Source organism: Rhamphochromis longiceps, unplaced genomic scaffold (genome assembly GCF_057381845.1).
Source record: "Rhamphochromis longiceps isolate RC_006_pf unplaced genomic scaffold, R_longiceps_female_GT1.1 unmapped_scaffold_4, whole genome shotgun sequence".
NCBI lineage: Eukaryota > Metazoa > Chordata > Actinopteri > Cichliformes > Cichlidae > Rhamphochromis > Rhamphochromis longiceps.
In genome coordinates, this window is record NW_028187224.1 from 1472631 (window position 1) to 1499661 (window position 27031).

Genomic DNA, 27031 nt, shown 5'->3' on the forward strand with positions numbered 1-27031 from the left:
TTTGTAACAGGTCTGACTCCAAAGTCTTTGAGACCTATTTGAAAAAAATTGTTTGCAGGTCATCTAAACAGCAGGAGGAGGAGTTCAGTTGACCTAAGATGTCCTCCAGGTCTTTACTTTTAATAGGGTAAAACAGTTTCATGGTGTTTAAACAGTTGTTTGGTGGACACAGTACATATCCTGGATCTGCTGTTGATGTACCAATTGCTTGTCTAATTTTTTAGATTTTTTCTGTGAAGAAATTGGCAAAGTCATTGCAGGCCATGGTCGAATGAAGTTCAGCTGCCACTGACACGGGAGGGTTTGTTAGCCTGTCAACTGTAGAAAATAAGACCCGAGCATTATGACTGTTTTTGGTGATGATGTCAGAGAAGTAGGACCTCCTTGCACTCCTCAGTTGTAAATTATAAGTTATTATAAGTTTCTCTTTATAGATGTCATAATGAACCTGGAGGTTTGTTTTTCTCCATCTGCGCTCAGCTTTCCTACACTCTCTTTTTTCATTTTTCACCAGTGTGGAGTTTCTCCATGGAGACTTTTTCCTTCCAGAGATAACCTTCACCTTAATGGGAGCAATAGTGTCCATTACATTTAACATGTTAGCATTGAAGCTATTGACGAGCTCATTGACTGACCCTCTGGACAGGTCAGGTGATAATGGGAAGATCTGGTTAAAGATCTCACTACAGTCTTCAGTTATACACCGTTTTGTGATCACTGTTGTTGATATATTTGTGTGGGCTGAGATTTTACTTTCAAAGAAAACACAGTAATGATCAGACAGGCCCACATCAGACACAGTAATGTTTGAAATGCTCAGGCCTTTGGAGATCAGTAGGTCAAGAGTGTGTCCTCTATTATGTGTGGCCTCTGTTACATGCTGAGTCAGCCCAAAGTTGCCCAGAGTGTTACTCAGGTCTTTAGTCCCTTTGTCCTGAGGGTTGTCCACATGAATGTTAAAATCCCCAACAATAATTACACAGTCAAAATCAACACAGATCACAGACAGCAGTTCACTGAGGTCATTAAAAAAGTCTGTGCAGTATTTGGGAGGCCTGTAAACATTAAGAAACACAACTTTGGATGGGGCCTTCAGCTGTAAAGCCACATATTCAAAAGACTGAAAACTTCCAGGAGATAGCTGCTTACATTGAAATGATTCATTAAATAAGACAGCAACCCCCCCCCCCCCCCCCCCCCCCCCCCCCTCCTCTCCTGCTCACCCTGGCCTCACTGATAAAACTGTAGTTAGGAGGGGTCGTCTCGATGAGAACAGCTCCACTGTTACTTTGGTCCAACCAAGTTTCAGTTAAAAACATAAAATCAAGGCTGTGCTCAGTGATTAAATCATTAATTAAAAATGTTTTCCCAGCTAGAGATCTAATGTTTAATAAAGCCAACTTAAGTGTTTTAGAGGCATTACTTGTCCCCTCGTGTTTGGGAGCAGTCTGTGGCACACAAGGTATGTTTACTATGTTTAAAGATCTTTTAGAGTGCACCTTTCTGTGTTTTGACCAGGCCACATGTCTCCTTCTGTCACCTAAAAGTACAGAGATTTTAAAACCTTCTAGTAAACAGGGTCCCAGCTTCTCCTGGGAAAAGTCACCACTGCCATAATCCTCGCAGCCCGGACCCTCCACACATCACACATCAGACTGCGGAGACAGGGCATGAAGGTGGTAAAGAGGAACTAAGGGGGGCGAGGCTGGGCAATGTGACTTCGATTGCTCTGTTGAGGGTGGGGCTCGATGGCGAACCTTTGGCCGCTCTGGTGGGGGGTTTATGGGGGACAAAAAGGGATTGGGCCGGGGGGTAGATCTGAGCCCAGCATTGACCCGCTCCATCATCTCCTCAGTGAATTTCAGGTGTGGGGAGGAGGGAGAAAGGGAGGGGGAGGAGGGTGATGGCCTGTCAGGGGTTTGGGGGACTGGGGAAGATCGTGGTCCCTGGTCCTGGTCGTTGGTGTTGTTGAGAGAGTTGGAGGCAAATAGGGACCCCTCTTCTTGCCTCTTCTTGCCTCAGATGTCTCTCCTTTCTGAGGCTCTTCCCGGGTGGGGGCAGATGGAGCTCCTCCTCAAGGTTTCTGCTGGGCTTTGTCTGTTCTTGGAGTACTGTTTGTTCCTCTTTATGAGATAACTCCTCGTTTATCTCAGCCTTGGCACCAAGCACAGATGGATGACGTATGGAATAAAACAAGTTGGAGGTGAACAGTTTCACCCCTGACTTGTTAAAATTAAATCCATTTGCTTTGAACAGATGCCTGCGTTTCCAAAAAATGTTAAAGTTGTTGATAAAATGCACCGAGTGGTCAGTACATGCTGATATAAGCTATTTATTCAGTGTAAACAACCTGCTGAATCTCTCGTCTCCTCCTCTGACCGGCGGTACAGGTCCACTGATGAATACAGCTGCATTCAGAAAGTTTACAGTATTTAATAATCCAGTAAAGTCCCGTTTCAGAACCTCCGATTGTTGTTTGGACACATCGTTTGACCCTGTATGCAGGACAATGTTTGTCACAGTTGGATATTCATCTGCAATTTGAAGCATTCTCTCCTTCAAAAATTGCTCCTCCCCTTTGTGAGTGTGGACGCTTCATCTCTTTGCTCTTGAATGCTTTGCTTCTTATATTGATTTTTATTGATTTTTATGCTGATTTTTTCCCTTTTTTCCGTGTGAGCTTACCTGCAATAACTTCTGGACACTTGTAGATCATTAGGACTAGAGTGTTCTTAACAGAAACAGCAACATTTTATGATTACCTTGTCCTCAGCGCTCCGTGTGTCTGTGGCCTAGACACAGCTGAAGCCTGATTACAGCGTCTGGGCACTGAGCAGCCTCAATAGCCTGGAAAGGTGCTAACCGCTAGGCTAACTAGCAACAAGATGCCTTCCCTCTCCACAGATGACTACCACAGCCTCCTGCAGAAGATTGCAGTACTGGAGACAAAAATTCATCGCTTAGAAGTAAACGTGGAGGTAAATGGACTGTGTGGAAATGAAACAACCTTGCCTTTGATTCAAAACAATGGCGATGAGCAAGCTAGTACACAGCTAAGGAGCACAGATAACATGACCAAGAAAGTAGACTCTGTGCATTTTTATAAATCCTCAAGTGATAATCCCCCCTTAGACTGTCTTGGTGCAAAACCAAGACATAAATCATGTCTCCTGGAAGGGGGAGAACGTATCACAGGCAGGGCACAGCGAGCTGAAATCTCTGAAACCGACTGGCCTTCACTTCCTACGAGACAGAGAAGCTCTTCTACCCCTGTATACGGGAGGAAACAGGACTGGACAACCGTGAATAGGAAGGTTAACAACAAACCTCCAAAACAACTGAATGTGAAACTGCAGAACAGATTTGCTCCACTATCAAAGGACCCTGGATCTATATCGGACAACCATCCATCTAAAAGCAGCGAAGTAAGGTCTGAAAATCTGTTGAAAAGTAAAAGACCACAGGGAAAGCTAAAGGCTAGGCCTGAAACTCTGATTGTGGGTGACTCTGCCGTAAAGGATGTACAAAGGATGTGCGGTAAGAACACTAAAGTCCTCTGCTTTCCTAACGATATGGTCAACAACCTGAAGGAGAGAATTCTTCAAATTGCAGATGAATATCCAACTGTGACAAACACTGTTCTGCATACAGGGTCAAACGATGTGTCCAAACAACAGTCGGAGGTTCTGAAATGGGACTTTACTGGATTACTAAATACTGTAAACTCTCTGAATGCAGCTGTATTCATCAGTGGACCTGTACCGCCGGTCAGAGGAGGAGACGAGAGATTCAGCAGGTTGTTTACACTGAATAAATAGCTTATATCAGCATGTGCTGACCACTCAGTGCACTTTATCGACAACTTTAATATTTTTTGGGAACGCAGGCATCTGTTCAAAGCAAATGGATTTAATTTTAACAAGTCAGGGGTGAAACTGTTCACCTCCAACTTGTTTTATTCCATACGTCATCCATCCGTGCTTGGTGCCAAGGCTGAGATAAACGAGGAGTTATCTCATAAAGAGGAACAAACAGTACTCCAAGAACAGACAAAGCCCAGCAGAAACCTTGAGGAGGAGCTCCATTTGCCCCCACCCGGGAAGAGCCTCAGAAAGGAGAGACATCTAAGGCAAGAAGAGGGGTCCCTATCTGCCTCCAACTCTCTCAACAACACCAACGACCAGGACAAGGGACCACGACCTTCCCCAGTCCCCCAAACCCCTGACAGGCCATCACCCTCCTCCCCCTCCCTTTCTCCCTCCTCCCCACACCTGAAATTCACTGAGGAGATGATGGAGCGGGTCAATGCTGGGCTCAGATCTACCCCCCGTCCCAATCCCTTTTTGTCCCCCATAAACCCCCCACCAGAGCGGCCAAAGGTTCGCCATCGAGCCCCACCCTCAACAGAGCAATCGAAGTCACATTGCCCAGCCTCGCCCCCCTTAGTTCCTCTTCATGCCCTGTCTCCGCAGTCTGATGCGTGATGTGTGAAGGGTCCGGGCTGTGAGGATTATGGCAGTGATGACTTTTCCCAGGAGAAGCTGGGACCCTGTTTACTAGAAGGTTTTAAAATTTCTGTACTTTTAGGTGACAGGAGACATGTGGCCTGGTCAAAACACAGAGAGCTGCACTCTAAAAGATCTTTAAACATAGTAAACATACCTTGTGTGCCACAGACTGCTCCCAAACACGAGGGGACAAGTAATACCTCTAAAACACTTAAGTTGGCTTTATTAAACATTAGATCTCTAGCTGGGAAAACATTTTTAATTAATGATTTAATCACTGAGCACAGCCTTGATTTTATGTTTTTAACTGAAACTTGGTTGGACCAAAGTAACAGTGGAGCTGTTCTCATCGAGACGACCCCTCCTAACTACAGTTTTATCAGTGAGGTCAGGGTGAGCAGGAGAGGAGGAGGGGTCGCTGTCTTATTTAATGAATCATTTCAATGTAAGCAGCTATCTCCTGGAAGTTTTCAGTCTTTTGAATATGTGGCTTTACAGCTGAAGGCCCCATCCAAAGTTGTGTTTCTTAATGTTTACAGGCCTCCCAAATACTGCACAGACTTTTTTAATGACCTCAGTGAACTGCTGCCTGTGATCTGTGTTGATTTTGACTGTGTAATTATTGCTGGGGATTTTAACATTCATGTGGACAACCCTCAGGACAAAGGGACTAAAGACCTGAGTAACACTCTGGGCAACTTTGGGCTGACTCAGCATGTAACAGAGGCCACACATAATAGAGGACACACTCTTGACCTACTGATCTCCAAAGGCCTGAGCATTTCAAACATTACTGTGTCTGATGTGGGCCTGTCTGATCATTACTGTGTTTTCTTTGAAAGTAAAATCTCAGCCCACACAAATATATCAACAACAGTGATCACAAAACGGTGTATAACTGAACACAGTAGTGCAATTTTTAACCAGGTCTTCCCATTAACACCTGACCTGTCCAGAGGGTCAGTCAATGAGCTCGTCAATAGCTTCAATGCTAACATGTTAAATGTAATGGACACTATTGCTCCCATTAAGGTGAAGGTTATCTCTGGAAGGAAAAAGTCTCCATGGAGAAACTCCACACTGGTGAAAAATGAAAAAAGAGAGTGTAGGAAAGCTGAGCGCAGATGGAGAAAAACAAACCTCCAGGTTCATTATGACATCTATAAAGAGAAACTTATAATAACTTATAATTTACAACTGAGGAGTGCAAGGAGGTCCTACTTCTCTGACATCATCACTAAAAACAGCCATAATGCTCGGGTCTTATTTTCTACAGTTGACAGGCTAACAAACCCTCCTGTGTCAGTGGCAGCTGAACTTCATTCGACCATGGCCTGCAATGACTTTGCCAAATTCTTCACTGAAAAAATCCAAAAAATTAGACAAGCAGTTGGTACATCAACAGCAGATCCAGGATATGTACTGTGTCCACCAAAAAACTGTTTAAACACCATGAAACAGTTTCACCCTATTAACAGCAAAGACCTGGAGGACATCTTAGGTCAACTGAACTCCTCCTCCTGCTGTTTAGATGTCCTGCCAACAAGTTTTTTCAAAAAGGTCTCAAAGACTTTAGAGTCAGACCTGTTACAGATCGTCAACTTTTCTTTATTATCAGGTGTGTTTCCAGAATCACTAAAAACTGCTGTAATCAAACCTATACTGAAAAAGGACAATCTTGACAAGACACAAATGAACAACTACAGGCCGATCTCAAATCTCCCGTTTTTAAGTAAGATCATTGAAAAAGCAGTTTCTCAACAGCTCAGTTACTTCTTAAAACAGAATAATTGCTATGATGCCTTCCAGTCAGGTTTTAGACAGAACCGCAGCACTGAAACCGCTCTGATCAAAGTGTTTAATGACATATGTCTGAATACAGACAGTGGAAAAATGTCAGTCCTAGTTTTACTGGATCTCAGTGCAGCATTTGATACAGTTGACCACAACATATTACTCAAACGACTGGAGAACTGGACAGGTCTTTCAGGAACTGTACTAAACTGGTTCAAAACATACTTAGAAAACAGGAAATACTTTGTATCAATAGGTAACTTCACATCTGAGCAGACAAGTATCACATGTGGAGTTCCCCAAGGTTCCATCTTGGGACCCCCTCTGTTTAACATTTACATGCTCCCACTGGCACAGATTATAAACAACAACAAAATAAACTATCACAGCTATGCAGATGACACACAAATATATATTACAATGTCACCAGGAGACCGAGGCCCTGTACAGGCTCTTGGTAAATGCATTGAGGAAATCAATGACTGGTTGTGCCACAATTTTCTCCAGCTAAACAAAAACAAAACTGAGGTAATAGTCTTTGGCGCCAAAGAAAAACGATTACAGGTCACCAGAGAACTTCAATCTATACATCTAAAAACCACAAATCAGGCGAGAAATTTGGGTGTAGTGATGGATGCAGACCTAAACTTAGAAAAACACATTAAGACAATAACAAAGTCAGCTTACTATCACCTCAAGAATATTTCAAGGATAAAAGATCTGATGTCTCAACAGGACCTGGAACAACTAGTCCATGCATTCATCTTTAGTAGGCTTGATTACTGTAACAGCATCTTTACAGGTCTACCTAAAAAATCAGTCAGACAACTACAGCTCATTCAGAACTCTGCTGCTCGAGTCCTCACTAAGACCAAAAAAGTGGACCACATCAGTCCAGCTCTGAGGTCTTTACACTGGCTGCCTGTCCGTCAGAGGATAGACTTTAAAGTTCTGATGCTGGTCTATAAAGCTCTGAATGGTTTAGGACCAAAATACATCAATGACCTCCTGACCCAGTATGAACCATCCAGATCCCTCAGGTCATCTGGATCCGGTCTTTTATCAGTTCCCAGAGTCAGAACCAGACACGGAGAAGCTGCATTCAGCTTTTATGCTCCTTATATCTGGAACAAACTCCCAGAAAGCCTCAGATCAGCTGAAACACTCAGTTTATTTAAATCCAGGTTGAAGACTCACCTGTTCTCAGCTGCATTTGAATAAAGCACCAAATCCACACTTTAAGCTTAAATTTCAAAACTTACATTAACTACTGATTTTACCTACTGTTCTGATTTTATCTGTTTTGATTTTATATACTGTTGTTTGTTTGTGTGTTTGTTTGTTTGTTTGTTTGTTTGTTTGTTTGTTTGTTTGTTTGTTAATTAGTTAGTTAGTTTATTTGCTTGTTTTAATCAATTTTAAATCATGCTTTTTATTTGTTCTTGTTTCTAATGTCTCTGTAAAGCACTTTGAATCACCTTGTTGTTGAATTGTGCTATACAAATAAACTTGCCTTGCCTTGCCTTGCCTTCAGGATGTTGACCATATCGTTAGGAAAGCAGAAGACTTTAGTGTTCTTACCGCACATGCTTTGTACATCCTTTACGGCAGAGTCACCCACAATCAGCGTTTCAGGCCTAGCCTTTAGCTTTCCCTGTGGCCTTTCACTTTTCAACAGATTTTCAGACCTTACTTCGCTACTTTTAGATGGATGGTTGTCCGATATAGATCCAGGGTCCTTTGATAGTGGGGCAAATCTGTTCTGCAGTTTCACATTCAGTTGTTTTGGAGGTTTGTTGTTAACCTTCCTATTCAAAGTTGTCCAGTCCTGTTTCCTCTTGTATACAGGGGTAGAAGAGCTTCTCTGTCTCGTAGGAAGTGAAGGCCAGTCGGTTTCAGAGATTTCAGCTCGCTGTGCCCTGCCTGTGATACGTCCTCCCCCTTCTAGGAGACATGATTTATGTCTTGGTTTTGCACCAAGACAGTCCAAGGGGGGATTATCACTTGAGGATTTATTATAAAGTACATAGTCTACTTCCTTGGTCATGTTATCTGTGCTCCTTAGCTGTGTACTAGCTTGCTCATCACCATTGTTTTGAATCAAAGGCAAGGTTGTTTCATTTCCACACAGTCCATTTACCTCCACGTTTACTTCTAAGCGATGAATTTTTGTCTCCAGTACTGCAATCTTCTGCAAGAGTCTGTGGTAGTCATCTGTGGAGAGGAAGGCATCTTGTTGCTAGTTAGCCTAGCGGTTAGCACCTTTCCAGGCTATTGAGGCTGTTCGGTGCCCAGACGCTGTAATCAGGCTTCAGCTGTGTCTAGGCCACAGACACACGGAGCGCTGAGGATAAGGTAACTATAAAAATGTTGCTGTTTCTGTTAATAACACTTTAGTCCTAATGATCTATAAGTGTCCAGAAGCTATCGTAGGGTAAGCTCATATGGAAAAAAGGGAAAAATCTGCATAAAAATCAATAAAAGAAGCAAAGCATTTAGAGAGCAAAGAGAGGAAGCGTCCACACTCACAAAAGGGGGAGAAAAAAATTTATACTAAATTAAGCTGTTTGTCTTAACAATAAAAAAAAAAAATCCCCCGCTCGCCACTGCAGGCTGTCTATCCTTCAAGCTCGGGTCCTCTACCAGAGGCCTGGGAGCTTGAGGGTCCTGCGTAGTATCTTAGCTGTTCCTGCTCTCTTCTGGACAGAGATCTCCAATATTGTTCCCGGGATCTGCTGGAGCCTCTCGCCTAGCTTGGGAGTCACCGCACCTAGTGCTCCAATTACCACTGGGACCACTGTTACATTCACCTTCCACATCTTCTTGAGCTCTTCTCTGAGCCCTAGGTATTTCTCAAGCTTCTCGTGTTCCTTCTTTCTCATGTTGCTGTCATTGGGAACCACTTCATCTGTCACTACAGCCGTCTTCTTCTGTTTGTCTACCACCACTATGTCCGGTTGGTTAGCCACCACCATTTTGTCTGTCTGTATCTGGAAGTCCCACAGGATCTTAGCTCTGTCATTCTCCAGCGGCCTCTTTGTAACTCGTTCAAGTGTTACACCTGTTGTTGCTGCATTGTGTTCTGGCGTGAAAGTAAGAGGCAGGAGACAGTACTGGGTCTTTGGCTCTTTACTGCACATCTGCAACACAGAAATATGTGTCTGATCTGTGTGTGTCACGCGACTGCCAGTACACCTCTCCTCCGGCCATGCTGAAAGGAGTTGAGGCTGCAGCTTCATTAACACTACAATAATATAATAAATCAAATACAACAAATTGTTTTAAAACATTAACTTAAGCTCTCGAAAACAAAAAGCGCAAAATAAATAATGTCACTGAAAAATCATCAAAAACAACCTATAAGAACAATAAACAAAATAATGGCGGCGCCTCCTGTCTCACGACTGGTGTCACCCCCTTTTTGTTCTTCTTCGCACTCCTCCTGTAATGGATGCTCCCGTGTGTACGCGGACTAGTGTGCTCTTTAGTAATGTGTGGTAGAGGTAGCACGTTTAATTTTTGATATTGTAAATAAATGAGTACTTTTTGGAAAGTCAGAAGCTGTTGCTCCTTCGCTATCCACCTGCACACCTCCGCGGCTGGCTTCACCTCCACTCCACGTTACAACTGGCGCCCGAACGTTACAACTTGGACTTCAGACGATTTTTACATGCCGCTGAGGATTCTTCTCTTCTAGCACGTGAACTGTCTCGGAAATCCCCCCAGTTTTGCGGACACTCGGACATTTTCTCCAGCCATGGCCGCAGCCTCAGCTCAGGTGGGACCCGACTAATTTCTGGATACCGTGGTGTGCCGCTGCTCCGCTTGTGAGAAAGAAAAAGAGAGAAGCTGACTCCGCGACGCGAATGGACTCCGGTGTGGATGCAGGTGTTTATCATGTTGTGAACATGCACCCGTTCCATACCTGGGACTCTCTCACTTCCAAAGAACATTCTGTTTCATTGCCTGCTGAGAGAGAGACCGCAGAGGGTCTGAACTCCGACTCTCAGGCCCACCCTGGCCCCCCTGCAGACACTGACATTGACTCTGAGCCATTCCCCTTTGATTTACCGGACATTGACTCTTCTTCTGGTGTGGGCGCTGTTCCAGAGAGTGTTTCACCCAGATCTGTCCAGCACCCAGCTGCTGGTGGACATTACAATCTCAGGCCCAGACGTTGCCCCAGAGTTACGTCTGGCTGGAGCAACAAAAGATGGACTAATGATTTTCACACAACCAGGCTTGATCTGAAGTGAAATGTTTTGGTTAAACCTGTTTGATGCTGTCTTGTTGCATTGCTACTTTGAGTCATGATATGTAGATGTTTCTGTTTGCTCTACTTAATCCAGTTTTATGGCTCTTTCGTGCGTTAAGGTTCATTCTTGGCATTTACTTAGAAAAAAAAAAAGAACAAAAGAAAAAAGTGAAAAAAACTAAGAAAACTGATTTTCCACTGTACATATTCGTCTTATTTTCACCAATTTCATTTTTAAATGGTCTTTTGACCTGTGTGTGTGCACCAATCTTAGCTGTAACCTCTATGTATAGGGTACTGTTAGGTGTGGTGTGTGCTTTTTCAGCTGTGTACGGCTGAGGACAGCCTTTTTCTCACCAGGGGGGGACTATGTAACAGTTGCTATTGTAATGCAGTGTATCACCACATGGCGGCGCCTCCTGTCTCACGACTGGTGTCACCCCATTTTTGTTCTTCTTCGCACTCCTCCTGTAATGGATGCTCCCGTGTGTACGCAGACTAGTGTGCTCTTTAGTAATGTGTGGTAGAGGTAGCACTTTTATTTTTGATATTGTAAATAAATGAGTACTTTTTGGAAAGTCAGAAGCTGTTGCTCCTTCGCTATCCACCTGCACACCTCCGCGGCTGGCTTCACCTCCACTGCACGTTACAAGCGCACACACACAACACGAATGCAGACAGACTCAGATCACACAGGCAGGAGACGGAGATGCAAAATGACATATTTAATCCCAAAAGAAAAAGTGTTTTGGGTGAAATTCACAAGTATTTAACACATATGTTACATCTTCATGGTTCCCATTTACCTGTGGGATCCCCAGGTACTTGTAACTGTGCACTATGTCTGCAATGTTGCCTCCTACCTTCCCCCTCTTTGTTACCACCCGACTACACTTCTCCAGTCCGAATGACATTCCGATGTCCTTGCTGTTGGGGTTGGGCGGTATAAACGATATACAGTAGAAACAATATAAATTTGGCCAACGGTAGAGATTTTGACTATACCCCTGTACCGTGATAGCGCATGTTGATAGTGTCATCAAGCTGCACCTGTTTTGGTCAAAAGCATTGCAGCGGCTGCAAACAACATTATCTGCAAATTATGCCGGGCGACAGTAATAGCCAAGAGACAAAGCACTTTTTAAATATGGGTAAAGCCTTTCCTTACCATTGATTCATTAATGCTTAATTCTCCCGCAGCCACTCTATTCCCATATTGTTGCAGTATATTAATGACTAACCTCGTATTGTGGATGGATTATCTCAGTTGTTCTCCTGACTGAATTTTGGCCCGTGTATAGCATCCTTGCAATTGCATCTGTCCTTAATCACCAGAATCCCCCACGTTAACTTTTATCGAGTGGAAAAAAGTTAGCGTTCATCCTTCACCTTCACTGTGCTAATGTTATGCTAACATAGCTGTTTTGCTAGCAATCACGTAGCACATCATTATATACCAGTTAGTCCAACTTCAGTAACCCTGCAAACGCCACTGCTGTTTAGTTTTCTGTCTTCATTTATGTTGGAAGTGATAGCAGAGCTGTACGTTTTAATTTTTTCAGAAATCTCTGTCAACATGGCATATCATATTTAGGTGGAAACTAGCAAGCTAACTTCTGACTCCGTTGAATTTAATAAATTCTGTTTTCATGGATGCCTGGAGGTTAAACTTAATTGTTACACCTGGTAAAGTAATAACGCTGATCAATTTATTAAAGATGAAAGAATTTAGACAGTTTTTAACTCTCAGTGATGCCGCAGTGTTTGTTTGACTTTGGGACCTGAAGCAGACGGAATTTTGGGCCCAGATTACTCCGCAAGGCTCCTGACTACGGCAGCCGTAATACTCCAACAATCCATCAAGCGGTGCACCTTAATAGCTTACCAAAGTTGTAATAAAACATTTTTGGACAGATTTCTGCACACCGTGTACTATATAAAATTAGTTCGAGGTCAGTAAGCACAACCAGAATTCATACACAAGGCACACTGTCGACTTTTGAGAAAATTAAAGGATTTTAAGTCTGCCTTATAGAGTGTAAAATACGTTATATAGAAGAAAAGAATCTATCGCGATATATCTCGTTACCGCACATGCTTCAAATTATACCGTCATATGGATTTTAGGCCATATCGCCCAGCCGTAATTGCTGTATATCCTAGTGGTGTGGATCTGTGAATCGGTGTCTTGTTCACTCTTGGCATACAGCTTGATGTCATCCATGTACATCAAGATACTTAGACAATTACACAATTACATATCAGTTATAACTAGTGTGCCATGGAGATTCGACTTCCAGGTACTCAAGGTCTACACGCAATTATCCTTGGACAACACACCAACCCTCAAGTTCTCCAGTCAGATTGAATGCCTGAAAGAAAGTGCTCACATAGAAATAGCAGAGAAAAAAGTGCTGGTGTGAAAGTGTGATTGAGGTAGGTTGTATAAAGCGCTTTGATTGGTAGGTAGAGTTAATATGCTCTATATATTAAAAAAAAGTATTTTTAGCATATTAAGAAGAAACACTATAAATGAATGAAAGTACTGATGTGAATATTTTCAAAATGTGTTTTAATTATTATCATCATACTCCAGGGATCTCAAACAGCAATAAACCAATAATTTGGTAATGTTTGTTGATCATTGTCCTATAGTAAGGTTTTCTTCATCTCCTTTTGAGGCTCCATCTCACCCATCCTCCTCTGTCACAGCAATCTTCAATATGTCCTCCATCACTGCATCCATGAAGCATATCCACTCTGTCTCCTCTGCAGAGGTCTAAACAATCCCAGCCTGTAACATAGTCTCCAAAGCTTTCTGCTCTCTAGCTGCTCTCTGATGCACTCATTTCTAATTATTCCTCTCACCAATAAAAATATGAGTACAGAGCTGTAACTCCTAAAACTTTCCATCTTTACATTAAAGCTACACAGTCAGAAAACAGCAGACTGGCATTAACTGAATTAAAAAAGCAACAGTTCTCTCTGGTGGACTGATAGTAGAGGTAGAGCAGCTGATGACAGCTTCCTCTGCCTCACACTGCTGTCACTGCATTCAGCTGACACTGAGATGAAGCAAGAAAAAAGCAGCTGATATTTGGACAGCACACATGATGGAAATGAGAATTTCAGTTGACGTGCACATGAATGATTTGTGTTTCCTCTGCAGGTAGAAAGTGTGTGTGAGCTGAATTGAGCAGCATGGATCAGTGTGAGGACAGAGAGGAGGGAGTCCCTCCCTCTAAAAGCACTCTGTGTGGGGAACATGAGAGCCAGACCAAAGCTCAGAGGTGAGATGACCATCTCTAACTGTCCATGACTCTTCTCCATGTCACAGCTCAGCACTCACATCACTGCTCCATCATTATTCACAGGAACCAGCCTGGACCTCCACCCAGCTCTGTGTCCTTACAGAGTGACCAGTCTAAAGGTTTTGGCATTGACTTTAAATCAGGCGTGTGTCGTCAAGCAGAAAGGTAATGTGTGTGTAAATGTTGTTGTGACTCAGTGTTTGTGAATAAATCCTCCATCATGTTTGATGTCAGCTCAGCTCTTTTTCACACACATTTCAATGTTCATATGTGAAGTGGTTGGAGTGTTTCCACAAACACAGCAGTTAGTTAAAGAATGGATGTTGTAAGAGGTGTTTCTGTAGTGAAGAGGCTGAGTGTCTGTAGGACTCCAGCTTCTCCAGAAGGTAACTACTTTGTGCTTTGCTTCAAACACAGTGTAGGTAGGAACTTCCACACTGTTCTGGAGTAAACATCTTAGTTTCAGTCTGTGTGTGGAACCCCTCAGTGCATATAAGGTCACCTGATATACATTTACCCCCAAAAAGTTGATTCTGTTCATCTGGATGTAGTGTTTTCACCTCTGTTTAAGAAAGTTGTCTGCCGTGACATTCCAGACATACAAGAAGCACTGAAACCAGTGGTACTCTTCTTGCTGTCTGCTGAGGTTCTGTATAATATCAGTTTTGTGCTTTGAACATACTGAATCTTTAGCTGTTCATGTTTTTAAAAGCCATTTTTTGTCAAAAGTATTTTTACACAACAAAAAATCCCTGTTTAGCTTTTGTATGCAGATGACATCCAATTATAAATTTCCTTTAAACCCTGAGAATTAGACAAATTATCCACTCTAACTGACTGAAACCAAGAATTGAACCACCAACCTTCCAGTCAGTAGCTGATCTGCTCTACTACCTGAGCCACAGCCACCCCACAAGCTTACAGCACCTGGTATTCCCAGGCAGTCTCCTATTCAAGTACTAACCAAGCCCAATCTTGCTTAGCTTCTGAGACCAGACGAGATCGGGCGGGCTCAGAGTGGTATGGCCGTAAGTCTGTCTCCTTTCTCACCCTCAATAAAATCTACCGCTCGGAATCTTGGGATAATTTTTGATCAGTCTCTGTCTTTTTGACACTCATATTAAATCTGCGACCCACTCCTGCTTTTTTCATTTAAGAAACATTGCCAAACTCAGGACTATTGTCTCCAAAGGCGAACTGCAGATCCTTGTCCATGCCTTCGTCTCCTCTAGTTTAGATTACTGTAACGCAGTCTTTTCTTGTCTGCCAAAGGTTTCTATCGCCTTCAAGCGGTTCAAAATGCATCAGCAAGGCTTTTGACCCACAGTCATAAATTCTCCGATTTCACCCCTCTGTTAAAATCCTTGCACTGGCTTCCGGTTGGGTATAAATATCAGTTTAAAATCCTCACTTTTACATTCATGTCCTTATGAGATGAGGCCCTCACTTATATTATTGAGTAGTGGTGCAACGGATCACAGGTTAGGGTTAGGGTTGGCAACCGCCAAATTAGCTGAAAGATCCTGGTAAGAAAAGCTAAAATAAAAGTTAAATTCGCAATTTATCTTCACATACTAGTAGTTAATTGATGGCTATTTATTAGGATCTGAAATCTGTGAAATACGGCCGTGGGAAGCTGCGTCAGTCAGGCGAGTTATCTCACCACAAGCTCCGATTGGTTTTTGACCAGGACTGGATCATTCGAGATCTGAACCCCGTGGGTTCAGTGGCAAGCCAATCCCAAGAGAATGACTGTAGACAGGCTAGAGTACGGTGTGGCCAGCCGTGTGATCCAGCTTCAGCGAACCTCAGGACTACAACTACATCGCTTGACACAGATAAGACTAACACTTTAAAAATGTACCCGAGTAGTGTTAGAACCAATGGACAGAAACTCTTTAATTGAACTCTTTAGAAAATTTCCTTAAAGAGAATATTTGGTTTTTATTTTATTTTGGGGCCCTTTAATGTGCCATGTGCACTGTAGGAAGCCGGCTTTAGACAGGCAGGGTTTGTAAACTTTACAACTTTCAATACATTTTCTATTCAAACTACATCTTATCTGTCATTGTGTGGTTCCTTCTCTGCTGATCCTTTCAAGGCTCCATAGTCTTACCTAGAGCTTTCTGATACTGGTCCAAAGTCGTTGATTAATTTAATTTAATGCGTATCTCATATTATTTAATTGTAATACCTGTTACATCAACGCTAGCAGTCCAAGTGGAGGAGGAGCAGAGGAGTTTGCGGTATTTAAGCAGCCCTTTGCTGCCCAATCTGACCGGACTAAAGCTATTACAAAAGCTATTGGGGTGTTTAGCTGCAGATGGGAGGCTGTATTCTGTTGTGCAAAACAAGGGGTTTAAACTAGTCAACGCTTTAGTTAACGCTTTGACGCTTTGCAGCCCCACGGACGGGACAATCCGTGGTAACTAGTTAATGGAGATTTGCCGCGTTAATGCAGTTATGGCATTAACGTCATTTTAACGAGATTTACACTGACAGCACTAGTTTAAACTATGATGAACGTGCTTGAGCCTTGCTATGACATTCCGTCGCGGCATCCACTTCAGTGACAAGATCGTTCCAAGCATGTATGAGCAGGAAAAGTTTAAAAGTTATAACTGAGCTGTCCCAGGCATCTTCTGTTGCCCTAACAAATGGGTGGACTTCCAGGGCAACGGAAAGTTACGTGAGCGTGACCGCTCATTATATCACAGCGGAGTGGTAGATAGAAAGCCCTGTACTGCCCTATATTGCATCTTAATTTCTTTTTATATAATTCCGTGGAATGAGTCTTGAGTTGAATGTTTTTTTAATAGGCAAAAAATACTTAAATAAGTAAATGGCAAGTTAAATTTTTGTCTTCTTTTTTTTTTCTGCTGATCCGAAAATTGATCCGATCCATGACGAAAAAAAACGTCATTCGATCCGAACCGTGAGACTTTTGATCCGTTGCACCGCTATTATTGAGCTTCTTCAACCCTACTCTCCAAACCGGATCCTTAGATCCACTGCTAGTGGTGTTGTAACCATTCCACGGACCCGTTTGAAAACAAAGGCGGATCGTGCTTTTCAAACCCTGGCTCCAATATTGTGGAACAGTTTACCTCCTCTACTACACACCATCAACTCTGTGGCTTCTGTACTGTACCAATGTACCTGCACATGTGATGTGACAATAAAAGTGATTTGATTTGATTTCTTTTAAAAAACAGCTTAAAATACATCTGTTTAGACAGGCATTTGGGTAATATTCATTTATAATATGTTGTCTTATTTGATATGCTTTTATATTCCCATGTGAAGCACTTTGAAATAGCTTCCTGTTTACAAAAGTGCTATATAAATAACTTTTACTTACTTATTAGGGTTTGGATATTTAGAGTGACTGGAGTTTTATGTTGTTAATGTTCAGATAGCAACAGAATATTACAATAACAACAGAATGTTAAGATAAGAGAACTGACATGTCTTTTTGTCAAATATGCTGCTCAGGTATTATCAAGTGGGTTTTTTTTATTTCTTTAGGTTAAAAAAGTGCAGAGGACCAGACGGTTGCATTTTAGGTTTTAATGTTTTGTTGTACTATTCTGACTTTTTATGGTGTCTCCACAGAGTGAACAAGAAGAGCTCAGTGGTTCCCAGTAGTCAGTCTGCCCAGCAGCATCAAATACACCTGGACTCCATATTTGCGGTCTGTACATGTACAACAACTACTTTTACATCTATTTACAGTAATCTCCATGCTGGATTCTGAACACAATGTTGTGGTTCCGATTTCTGACTCCTCTGAACTGCAAATACATCAACAAATATCAAGCATGTCTCAGTGTTTTAGAAGAAAAGCAAACCTTACACTTTGGCATCTGGGCAGGCCAAAAATAATAAATAGAATAAAATAACATTTTATTCAGAAGAACTTTTCAAGACAATCAAGTACACCTTACAAGCAATTAAATAACAAAATCACAGTATTCTATTGACATTTAAAAGAGAACATATTACATAATACTAAAAAGTATTTGGCAGAAGTGTAGTGAATACTGCATAAAATGCATCAGAAAAGGCAAATTATAAAAAAAAAAAAAGTGTTTTTAATCTACTTTAAATATAGGGAGAGAAGTAATTTTGCGTGGGTGTGTATAAACTAGAATAATTTACATGAAACATGGCCAGAGCTTGTACAAGAAAAGCTGTATTGTTAGCTGTGGGGAATGATAACTAATATTGTATAGATGGAAATATGATGCCCCTCCACGAATCGCTATCTTTTTGTGGTGGAGGGGTTTGTGTGTCCCGGGGATCCTAGGGGTTATGTTGTCTGGGTGCTTTGTGCCCCCTGCTAGGGTCTCCAATGGCAAATTGGTCCTGGATGAGGGACCAGACAAAGAGCGATTCAGAAGATCCTTATGGATCGAGGCCCAGGGCAGGTGCCCGAGGGCGGGCGTCTAGCCTTAGTCCATGGAGCCCAGCTGGGCACAGCGTGAAAAAGAGACATGTGCCTATCTTCCTGTAGGCCCGCCACCTGCAGGAGGCGCCTTAGGGGTTGAGTACATTGTGAATCAGGCAACAGTCAGAAGCGGAGGTCCTGGTCGACCGACACACGGCTACCAAGACTGGTGATTGGGATATGGAATGTCACCTCTCTGGTGCAAAAGGAGCCTGAGTTAGTGCGTGAGGTTGAGAGGTACTGGCTAGACATAGTCGGACGCACCTTAAGGCACGGCCTGGGCTCTGGAACCAGGCTCCTGGAGAAGGGCTGGACTCTGTCTCAGTCTGGAGTTACTCCTGGTGAGAGGTGGCAAGCTGGAGTGGTTATCCTGGTATCTCCTCAGTTTGCTGATTGTATGTTGGGACGAGAGGGTTTGTTCCCTGCATCTCCAGGTCAGGGAATGGGTCCTGACTGTTATCTCCACATATGCGCCAAGTGTCAGCTCAGAGTGCCCAACGTTCTTAGAGTCCCTGGTTGGGGTGATGGAGGGTTCTCCACCTGGAGACTCTGTTGTCCTACTGGGAGACTTCAGTGCTCATGGGCAATTACAGTAACACCTGGAGAGGTGTGACTGGGAGGAACGGCCTCCTGGATCTGAGCCCAAGTGGTGTTTTGGTGTTGGACTTCTGTGCAAACCACAGTTTGGCCATAACAAACACCATGTTTAAACGTAAGAATATCCATAAGTGCACGTGTGACTGTGAGGATGCCTGGGTCGTTGACCCAGGGTTTTTGAGTTTACTATATTATTTATCATTTCTAGTCTTTGGGTTTTTGTTAGAGTCATGTCTTATGGTTTGTCTCTGTGTAATCATTTGTTGCTGTCTCCCCTGTCCGCTATATCCCCGTGTCCAGTCAGTGTCTGTGTCTGCCCTGGTCCCATGTCTCTGTTCCCTCTGTAGTGCCTGCATGTGAGTCTGTGTCTTTGTTCAGTCTGTGTTATGTGTTTCCTGTTTTACTTTGAAGGTCTCTGTCTTATCTCAGTGTGTTCAGTTTACGCTTCCTTGTCTCGTCAGTTTTGAATTGCCCCAGCTGTGTTTCCCTCCTGTTGTCCATTCACTGATTGCTCCCTCTATGTATTTAAGCCCTGTGTTTGTTTGTCATTGTCGTGATCTACCCTTATCTAGCTGTGTGTTTTGTCTGCCCGTGTAAGTTATTTGGATTCTTACTTTTGTTCTGTTTGAGTTCAGCATTAAAGCTGTTTCAGTTTACATTTGTCTCTGGAGTCTGCACCTTGGGTCCTTTTCCTGCCTGCACACAGCCGTCACATAACAGTCACCAGGACATTCTAGGCCGCAGGTCAATGATTGATTGTGTAATCGTATCACCAGACCTACACCCATATGTTCTGGACACTAGGTTCTGGACACTATCTCTTCCAAGGCTGCCCTTTGTCACCAGTTCTGTTCATAATTTTTGTGGACAGAATTTTTAGGCATAGCCAAGTGCTGGAAGGCCGTTGTTTGGGTGGCCTCAGAATCTAACCTCTGCTTTTTGCAGATGATGTGGTTCTGTTGGTTTCATCGGTTTATGGCCTCCAACTTGCTTTGAAACGGTTTGGAGCCAAGTGTGAAGTGGTGGGAATGAAAATCAGCACCACCAAATCTGAGAGCACGGTCCTTAGCCGGAATAGGGTGTAGGCTGTCCGGAATAGGCTGTCCACAAAAATTATGAACAGAACTGGTGACAAAGGGCAGCCTTGGAAGAGATAGTGTCCAGAACCTAGTGTCTGGAACGAGTTATTGTGAGTTTCGGTGTCTTTTTCACAAGTGATAGGAGAAGGGAGTGGGAGATCGACAGACGGATTTGATGTGAAGTTTGGCAAACCCCGGGGCCTCCTGGGTAAGGTGTTCCAGGCATGTCCCACTGGGAGGAGACCCCCGGGGCAAACCGAGGACGTTCTGGTGAAGCGGTGTGTGTTGGAGTGTTTCCACAAACACAGCAGTTAGAGTGTAAAGAATGGATGTTGTAGGAGGTGTTTCTGTAGTGAAGAGGCTGAGTGTCTATAGGACTCCAGCTGCTCCAGAAGGTAACTACTTTATGCTTTGCTTTGTGGGAGGTCTGGGTTTCATTGCTTGAGCCGCTCCATCTGCGACGTGAGATTGTGGGATCTTCACCACACTTCAAGCTGCTCCACTTACATTCTATAGGCAGACTCGTCGTTGTAAGTGATTACACCAACCACAGTTGTTTCATCTGCAAACTTCACAATGTGATTAGTGCTGAATCTGGCTGTACAGTCATGAGTGACCAGGCTGAACAGCAGTGGGCTCAGGACACACCCCTGAGGAGAGCCTGTGCTCTCTAAGGTCTTAGTATGTGGCTGCCCACCTTGACTTTCTGTTGGCTCTTTGTCAGGAAGCTAGAAACCCACTTGCAGGTTGCCGGGTTCACGCCTAATAGCATCAGCTTTTCCACCAACTGCTGTGGAATGATTGTGTTAAAAGTTGAGCTAAAGTCGATCAAAAAGACTCTGGCATAGGTGTAGGGGTGGGTTTTGATTATCGATTAAAATCTAGCTTGGATAACGTGATATCAATTCATTAAAATCCTGAATCGATCTTTTTAATATAAATTTATTTTGTCCGAACCGCCACAATCTCAGGTTAAACCTTACAAATTTTCAACAACCACCAAACAGCTAAAACAGTAAATGAGAGCAGGTACACGGATTCTGCACAAAGACGTGAACACAAAGCGTTTACGGATCATAGATCAGAATCAGTGAGATGTCGCCTTTCTCACCCGATGGCACGAGCCATCTGAAAGCCAACAGCTCGCTGATTCTGATGCTTCCGCGGGTCCGCGCTTTGTGTTTACGCCCTTTTTGCATTAGATTCTGAAGCTGTTAGTTTTATCTCTCTCCAAACAATATTGACTGAACCAGCAGCAAAAGAAGATCCAAACTATGCTTCACATAAACATCGCCATGAATTCCCTCTTACTTTTGCTGTTTTGCCTCCACCATGTTAAAATCACACTCCATGCACAGCTCTCTCTCTCTCTCTCAGTATACTTCAAAAACAGCTTCCCGTCTAAAAATCTGTTTTCTCTATTATTCACTACCGTTGTTTACAGTGCTGTCGGCGGCTGTTTCTTTCCTTTTACTGTTCAATACTGAACAAATTAAAACTTTAAATTATGCAAAATTGCAAAACGCTCAGCTGTGTCTCTGAAACCTCTGTAACTTTGCTCTGCTTCACGTCAGCAGCATCAGGTAATGTTCATATGTTGATTAATCGTTTTCTTTCGTTTTTGATCTACTGCAGAATATTTGTATAAAATCCCAGGCCAGGAAAATCGCCTTCATCTTTTTCTGTGTATTATCCTCCCTTTCTTTGACACAAAGGCATCTGCTGTGATTCTTACACCTTTGATAAAGTCTCACAAGTGTCAGCTTTCTTTTTATAGATATAAAAATATGGAAATATATGGTAAATGGACTGGTTCTTATATAGCACTTTTCTACTCTTCTGAGCACTCAAAGCGCTTTACACAACTTGCGCATTCACCCATTCACACAAGCACATTTTTCCTAGGTGCTTTCTAACTGACATTCACACACATTCATACTCCGATGAACGCATCGGAGAGCAATTTCAGGTTAGTATCTTGCCCAAGGATATTTGGCATGCAGACTAGGGGAAGCCAGGAATCGAACCACCAACCTTCTGATCAGTAGATGACCTGCTCTACCACCTGAGCTACAGCCACTCCCTGATGCATGATCTGAATTATAATATTTCTGACTGTGTAACGCAAAATTTCCCTAATTCAAATCGAACCAAATTGACTTGAATCGAATTGTGGATCGGAATCGAATCAATTCTAGAAATCAGTGACGATACCCAGCCCTACATAGGTGTTCTTCCTCTCCAGGTGTGACAGCATAACGTGCAGTGTGGTAGGGATAGCATGCTCTGTAGATCGGTTGGTTCTGTATGCGAACTGAAGGGAATCCAGGTCTGTTGGGAGACTGTTCATGATGTGCTTCAAAGCATTTACTCACAATTGGTGTGGGGGCCACAGGCCGGAAGTTATTTAAGCATACCGGGTTGACTTTGATTGGGATTGGTATTATGATGGCGCTCTTAAGGCAAACTGGCACAAATCCCTCTCTGTGCGAAATGTTGAAGATGTCTGGAAAAACATCTTTCAACTGCACTGCACAGTCCTTTAAAACAGTAAGCAGTTTTTGATATCGGCGACATGGGCGGTTGCCCAGGGCGACATTGTGGCGGGGCGGCATCACAGGCATAGACTAAAAAGTTGCTCACACCCATGCTGTCCCGACATCATGCCAGTGCATTTTTGGGATGGCATATGCACCGGTTGGTTTTCTATCACCCATTTCTCAGGGGTAAGGACGCCCTCCATTTACGAGGTGTGCCTGCTGATTGTGGCACAGGGAGGAGAAGGCGGGACAGCAGGGTATTCTCTGGCTGGCTGAAGTGGCATCTAATAACCTATTTGCAAAATAAAACAAAATAAAAACAAACCAACAAACACGAAAACACCAGACATTATGATACAGAATTATAATTTCCACCAATGGTTTTTCTAAATTCCATTCGTGAAAAGTGAGCATGAGAGCCCTCGGTGTGTCTGCCACTGTGCTGAAATCAAAGTAAACTTTATTGTCATCTCCGCTATATACAGTACTGAACATAGAGAGACGAGATGATGAGGCTGCAGTTACAGCAGGGCAAGAAAACAAACAATAAACATATGAAGAGAAAGAAAATGAATGTGCACTTTAGGACTGGGGGTAAATGGATGAGGGAGTGTTCGCTCAGGGCATCAAACAGGCTAGAACCACCCCTACGTCCAAGGATGTTATCTGGTCCTACTGCTTAGGATGGGTTAAAACTGGTAAAGGCCTCACCTCACCTCAGCTGTAGACAGCTGAAAAACATGGTCACCTGATGACAGTGGGAGTGCTTGTGCCTGGGTGACCAAATCGTGCATAGAAATTGGTCTGGTCGAGAACGATCATTCAGCCTTGACGTTGGGCGAGGTGGCTTGTAGTCCGTAATGTGTTGTAAGCCCTGCCACAGCCGTCGTGGGTCTTTGTCGCACCTGAAGTGGCTGTCCAATTTATGTGCATACAGCCTCTTCGCTTCTTTAATCCCTTTTGACAGCTTCTTCCTTGCTACAATACAGTGGGGCAAAAAAGTATTTAGTCAGCCACCGATTGTGCAAGTTTCCCCACTTAAAATGATGACAGAGGTCAGTAATTTGCACCAGAGGTACACTTCAACTGGGAGAGACAGAATGTGAAAAAAAAATCCACGAATTCACATGGTAGGATTTGTAAAGAATTTATTCGTAAATTAGGGTGGAAAATAAGTATTTGGTCACCTCAAACAAGGAAAATCTCTGGCTCTCACAGACCTGTAACGTCTTCTGTAAGAAGCTTTTCTGTCCCCCACTCGTTACCTGTATGAATGGCACCTGTTTGAACTCATCATCTGTATAAAAGACACCTGTCCACAGCCTCAAACAGTCAGACTCCAAACTCCGCCATGGCCAAGACCAAAGAGCTTTCGAAGGACACCAGGAAAAGTATTGTAGACCTGCACCAGACTGGGAAGAGTGAATCTACAATAGGCAAGCAGCTTGGTGTGAAAAAATCAACTGTGGGAGCAATCATCAGAAAATGGAAGACATACAAGACCACTGATAATCTCCCACGATCTGGGGCTCCACGCAAGATCTCATCCCGTGGGGTCAAAATGATCATGAGAACGGTGAGCAAAGATCCCAGAACCACACGGGGGGACCTGGTGAATGACCTGCAGAGAGCTGGGACCAAAGTAACAAAGGTCACCATCAGTAACACACTACAACGGCAGGGAATCAAATCCCGCAGTGCCAGACGTGTTCCGCTGCTGAAGCCAGTGCATGTCCAGGCCCGTCTGAAGTTTGCCAGAGAGCACATGGATGATACAGCAGAGGATTGGGAGAATGTCATGTGGTCAGATGAAACCAAAGTAGAACTTTTTGGTATAAACTCAACTCGTCGTGTTTGGAGGAAGAAGAATACTGAGTTGCATCCCAAGAACACCATGCCTACTGTGAAGCATGGGGGTGGAAACATCATGCTATGGGGCTGTTTTTCTGCCAAGGGGACAGGACGACTGATCCGTGTTAAGGGCAGAATGAATGGGGCCATGTATCGTGAGATTTTGAGCCAAAACCTCCTTCCATCAGTGAGAACTTTGAAGATGAAACGAGGCTGGGTCTTCCAACATGACAATGATCCAAAACACACCGCCCGGGCAACAAAGGAGTGGCTCCGTAAGAAGCATTTGAAAGTCCTGGAGTGGCTTAGCCAGTCTCCAGACCTCAACCCCATAGAAAATCTGTGGCGGGAGTTGAAAGTCCGTGTTGCTCGGCGACAGCCCCAAAACATCACTGCTCTCGGGAAGATCTGCATGGAGGAATGGGCCAAAATACCAGCTACTGTGTGTGCAAACCTGGTAAAGACCTATAGTAAACGTTTGACCTCTGTTATTGCCAACAAAGGTTATGTTACAAAGTATTGAGTTGTATTTTTGTTATTGACCAAATACTTATTTTCCACCCTGATTTACAAATAAATTCTTTACAAATCCTACCATGTGGATTCATGGATTTTTTTTTCACATTCTGTCTCTCACAGTTGAAGTGTACCTCTGGTGCATATTACTGACCTCTGTCATCATTTTAGGTGGGGGAACTTGCACAATCGGTGGCTGACTAAATACTTTTTTGCCCCACTGTATAAGATGCAGTATTCCCAGATTTAAAGGCTTTGTCCCGAACTCTCAGGAAAGAACGAACATCTCTGGTTAGCCATGGTTTTTGGTTGGCTTGCCTCTCATACTCACACCAACTTACAAACCAAGACTGCAGCAGAACAAGCCAGTGGTCAGAGAAGTTAGAATTTGGCCACCAGAAGCAAATTCTGCACTGACAGACTTTTGTGACGACCCAGTGGGAAATCTTTATAGAGGCTGTAACATATAACAATGTCTGTGTTAGGGCTGCTCAATTAATCGAATTTTAATCACGATTACGATCTGGGCTTTCAACGATCATTAAAAATGACCGAGCCGATTATTAGCCCCTCCCTCGTGCTTTACTCTCGCGCTTCTCCGTGTGGCAAATCGAGCGCACCTCTCTGCATTTCGAACACGCGTCACAACAATTAAGAATACCCGAGGGAAGCTCGGAAAGCTAAGCAGAAGTTATTTGGAGAGGAGAGTGACTGCTGTTGGTTGAAAAGAGGAAAAAAAAAACTTCAGTGGTGTGGAAACATTATGGGTTCAGTCAGACGTGGATCAAGATGACACAGTGTGTAAACTTTGCTACCGTGTCATAGCTGCACCACAGAGCAACACTGCAAAGTTCAATAAACATATATGTTTACATTTTTCATTTATTTTTTATATTGCAAACATTTGCACTGTTATCAGTATTTACACACTATTTAATATTATTTTTTTAAAGTCATTATTCAATAATTGTTATTGTTAACCTTTTAAAGCCCGGTAGAACTGGAACCGCGTAAGCTAGCGCAATAATTTCTTTTGCATATGAAACCGGAGGAGTTGTACTTACATCTTATGCCTTCAGCTTGTCCTCGGTCACGGCTTCCTTCCACATAAAGCTTTGCAAAAATTGCATAAAAAGCGCTTGCAGGAACAAAAACATAATATTCCAGAAACACGCTTTGCCGATCCGATCAGCTGTTTGTAACACTTCCCACATTGAAAAAGACGTCAACGCGAACTATCGCATGTCCGCCATTTCTTGTCCAAAACCGGAAGTGACGTCATTTTCGCGGAGGGTTAGGGTTTTTGCAACTTTTTTGTATTTAAAGTTTTGAGGGATAAGCCTCTTAAATTTCTCCAAGTAGAAATATATGTAAAAAGGAAAACGAAAACTATTTTCAATTTTTTTGTAGTTTATTGCACTTGTTTGCAATTAATGTAATTACTATGGACTTAATGCAGACATATTATTAAAATATGGGCTATAACATTTGTATTGATGTATAGCAACTTGAAATGCTCCCAAAAATGGCACTACAGCATGTAAAAAAAAAAAAAAAAAGAAAGAAAAAAAGCTCTGCTGGACTTGATTTTATGGTAGGTCTTAAAGGGTTAAATAAATATCGTCAAATAATCGAGATCTCAATTTCAGTGAAAATAATCGTGATTATCATTTTTGCCATAATCGAGCAGCCCTAGTCTGTGTCTCTCATCAACTACATCAATAAGTGGTCAGAGTTACCAACATGGGAGAGGACAGTAGCTTTGTAAGAATGCTTGATGTTTGTATACACTTTGTCTACTATATTCTCTCCACTGGTTGCAATGCGCACAGAATTTGGGCAGAACAGATGTAAGACTTGCCTGGTTGAAATCCCCCGCTGTTATAAGGAAGGCATCAGGATGATTGTGCTGCATGATGCGTGCTAACAGTAACTGCTGTCAGCTCCCGTGGCATGTAAAATGGCTCAGATTTCACAGTTAAGGCATCTAGATGTGGTGAGCAGTGAGTAGAGACCACCACAGCATCCTGGCACCACGAGTCGTTTGTGTGAATAACTAGCCCGCCGCCTCTTTGTTTACTAGTCAGCAAGGCTACTCTGTCTGCTCTGTGTAGCGTTAGCCCCTCGAGC

General features: G+C 43.1%; 2 protein-coding genes and 1 pseudogene across 4 annotated transcripts in view; 2 read left to right on the forward strand and 1 right to left on the reverse strand.

Annotated features, from left to right (window-relative positions):
• The window catches only part of LOC146640636 (protein NLRC3-like), a 225103-nt gene that overhangs the window by 8458 nt on the left and 189614 nt on the right, over positions 1-27031 (forward strand). The window lies entirely within an intron of this gene.
• The window catches only part of LOC146640637 (protein NLRC3-like), a 57771-nt gene that overhangs the window by 8387 nt on the left and 22353 nt on the right, over positions 1-27031 (forward strand). For all 3 annotated transcript variants that reach the window (XM_085399920.1, XM_085399919.1, XM_085399921.1), the window contains exons 2-4: positions 13727-13847; positions 13932-14033; positions 17484-17562. In XM_085399920.1, the coding sequence (XP_085256046.1) occupies positions 13759-13847; positions 13932-14033; positions 17484-17562 (270 nt within the window). In that variant the 5' untranslated portion in view covers positions 13727-13758. The remainder of the gene's footprint in view (positions 1-13726; positions 13848-13931; positions 14034-17483; positions 17563-27031) is intronic.
• On the reverse strand, positions 14784-14902 carry LOC146640638 (5S ribosomal RNA; annotated as a pseudogene).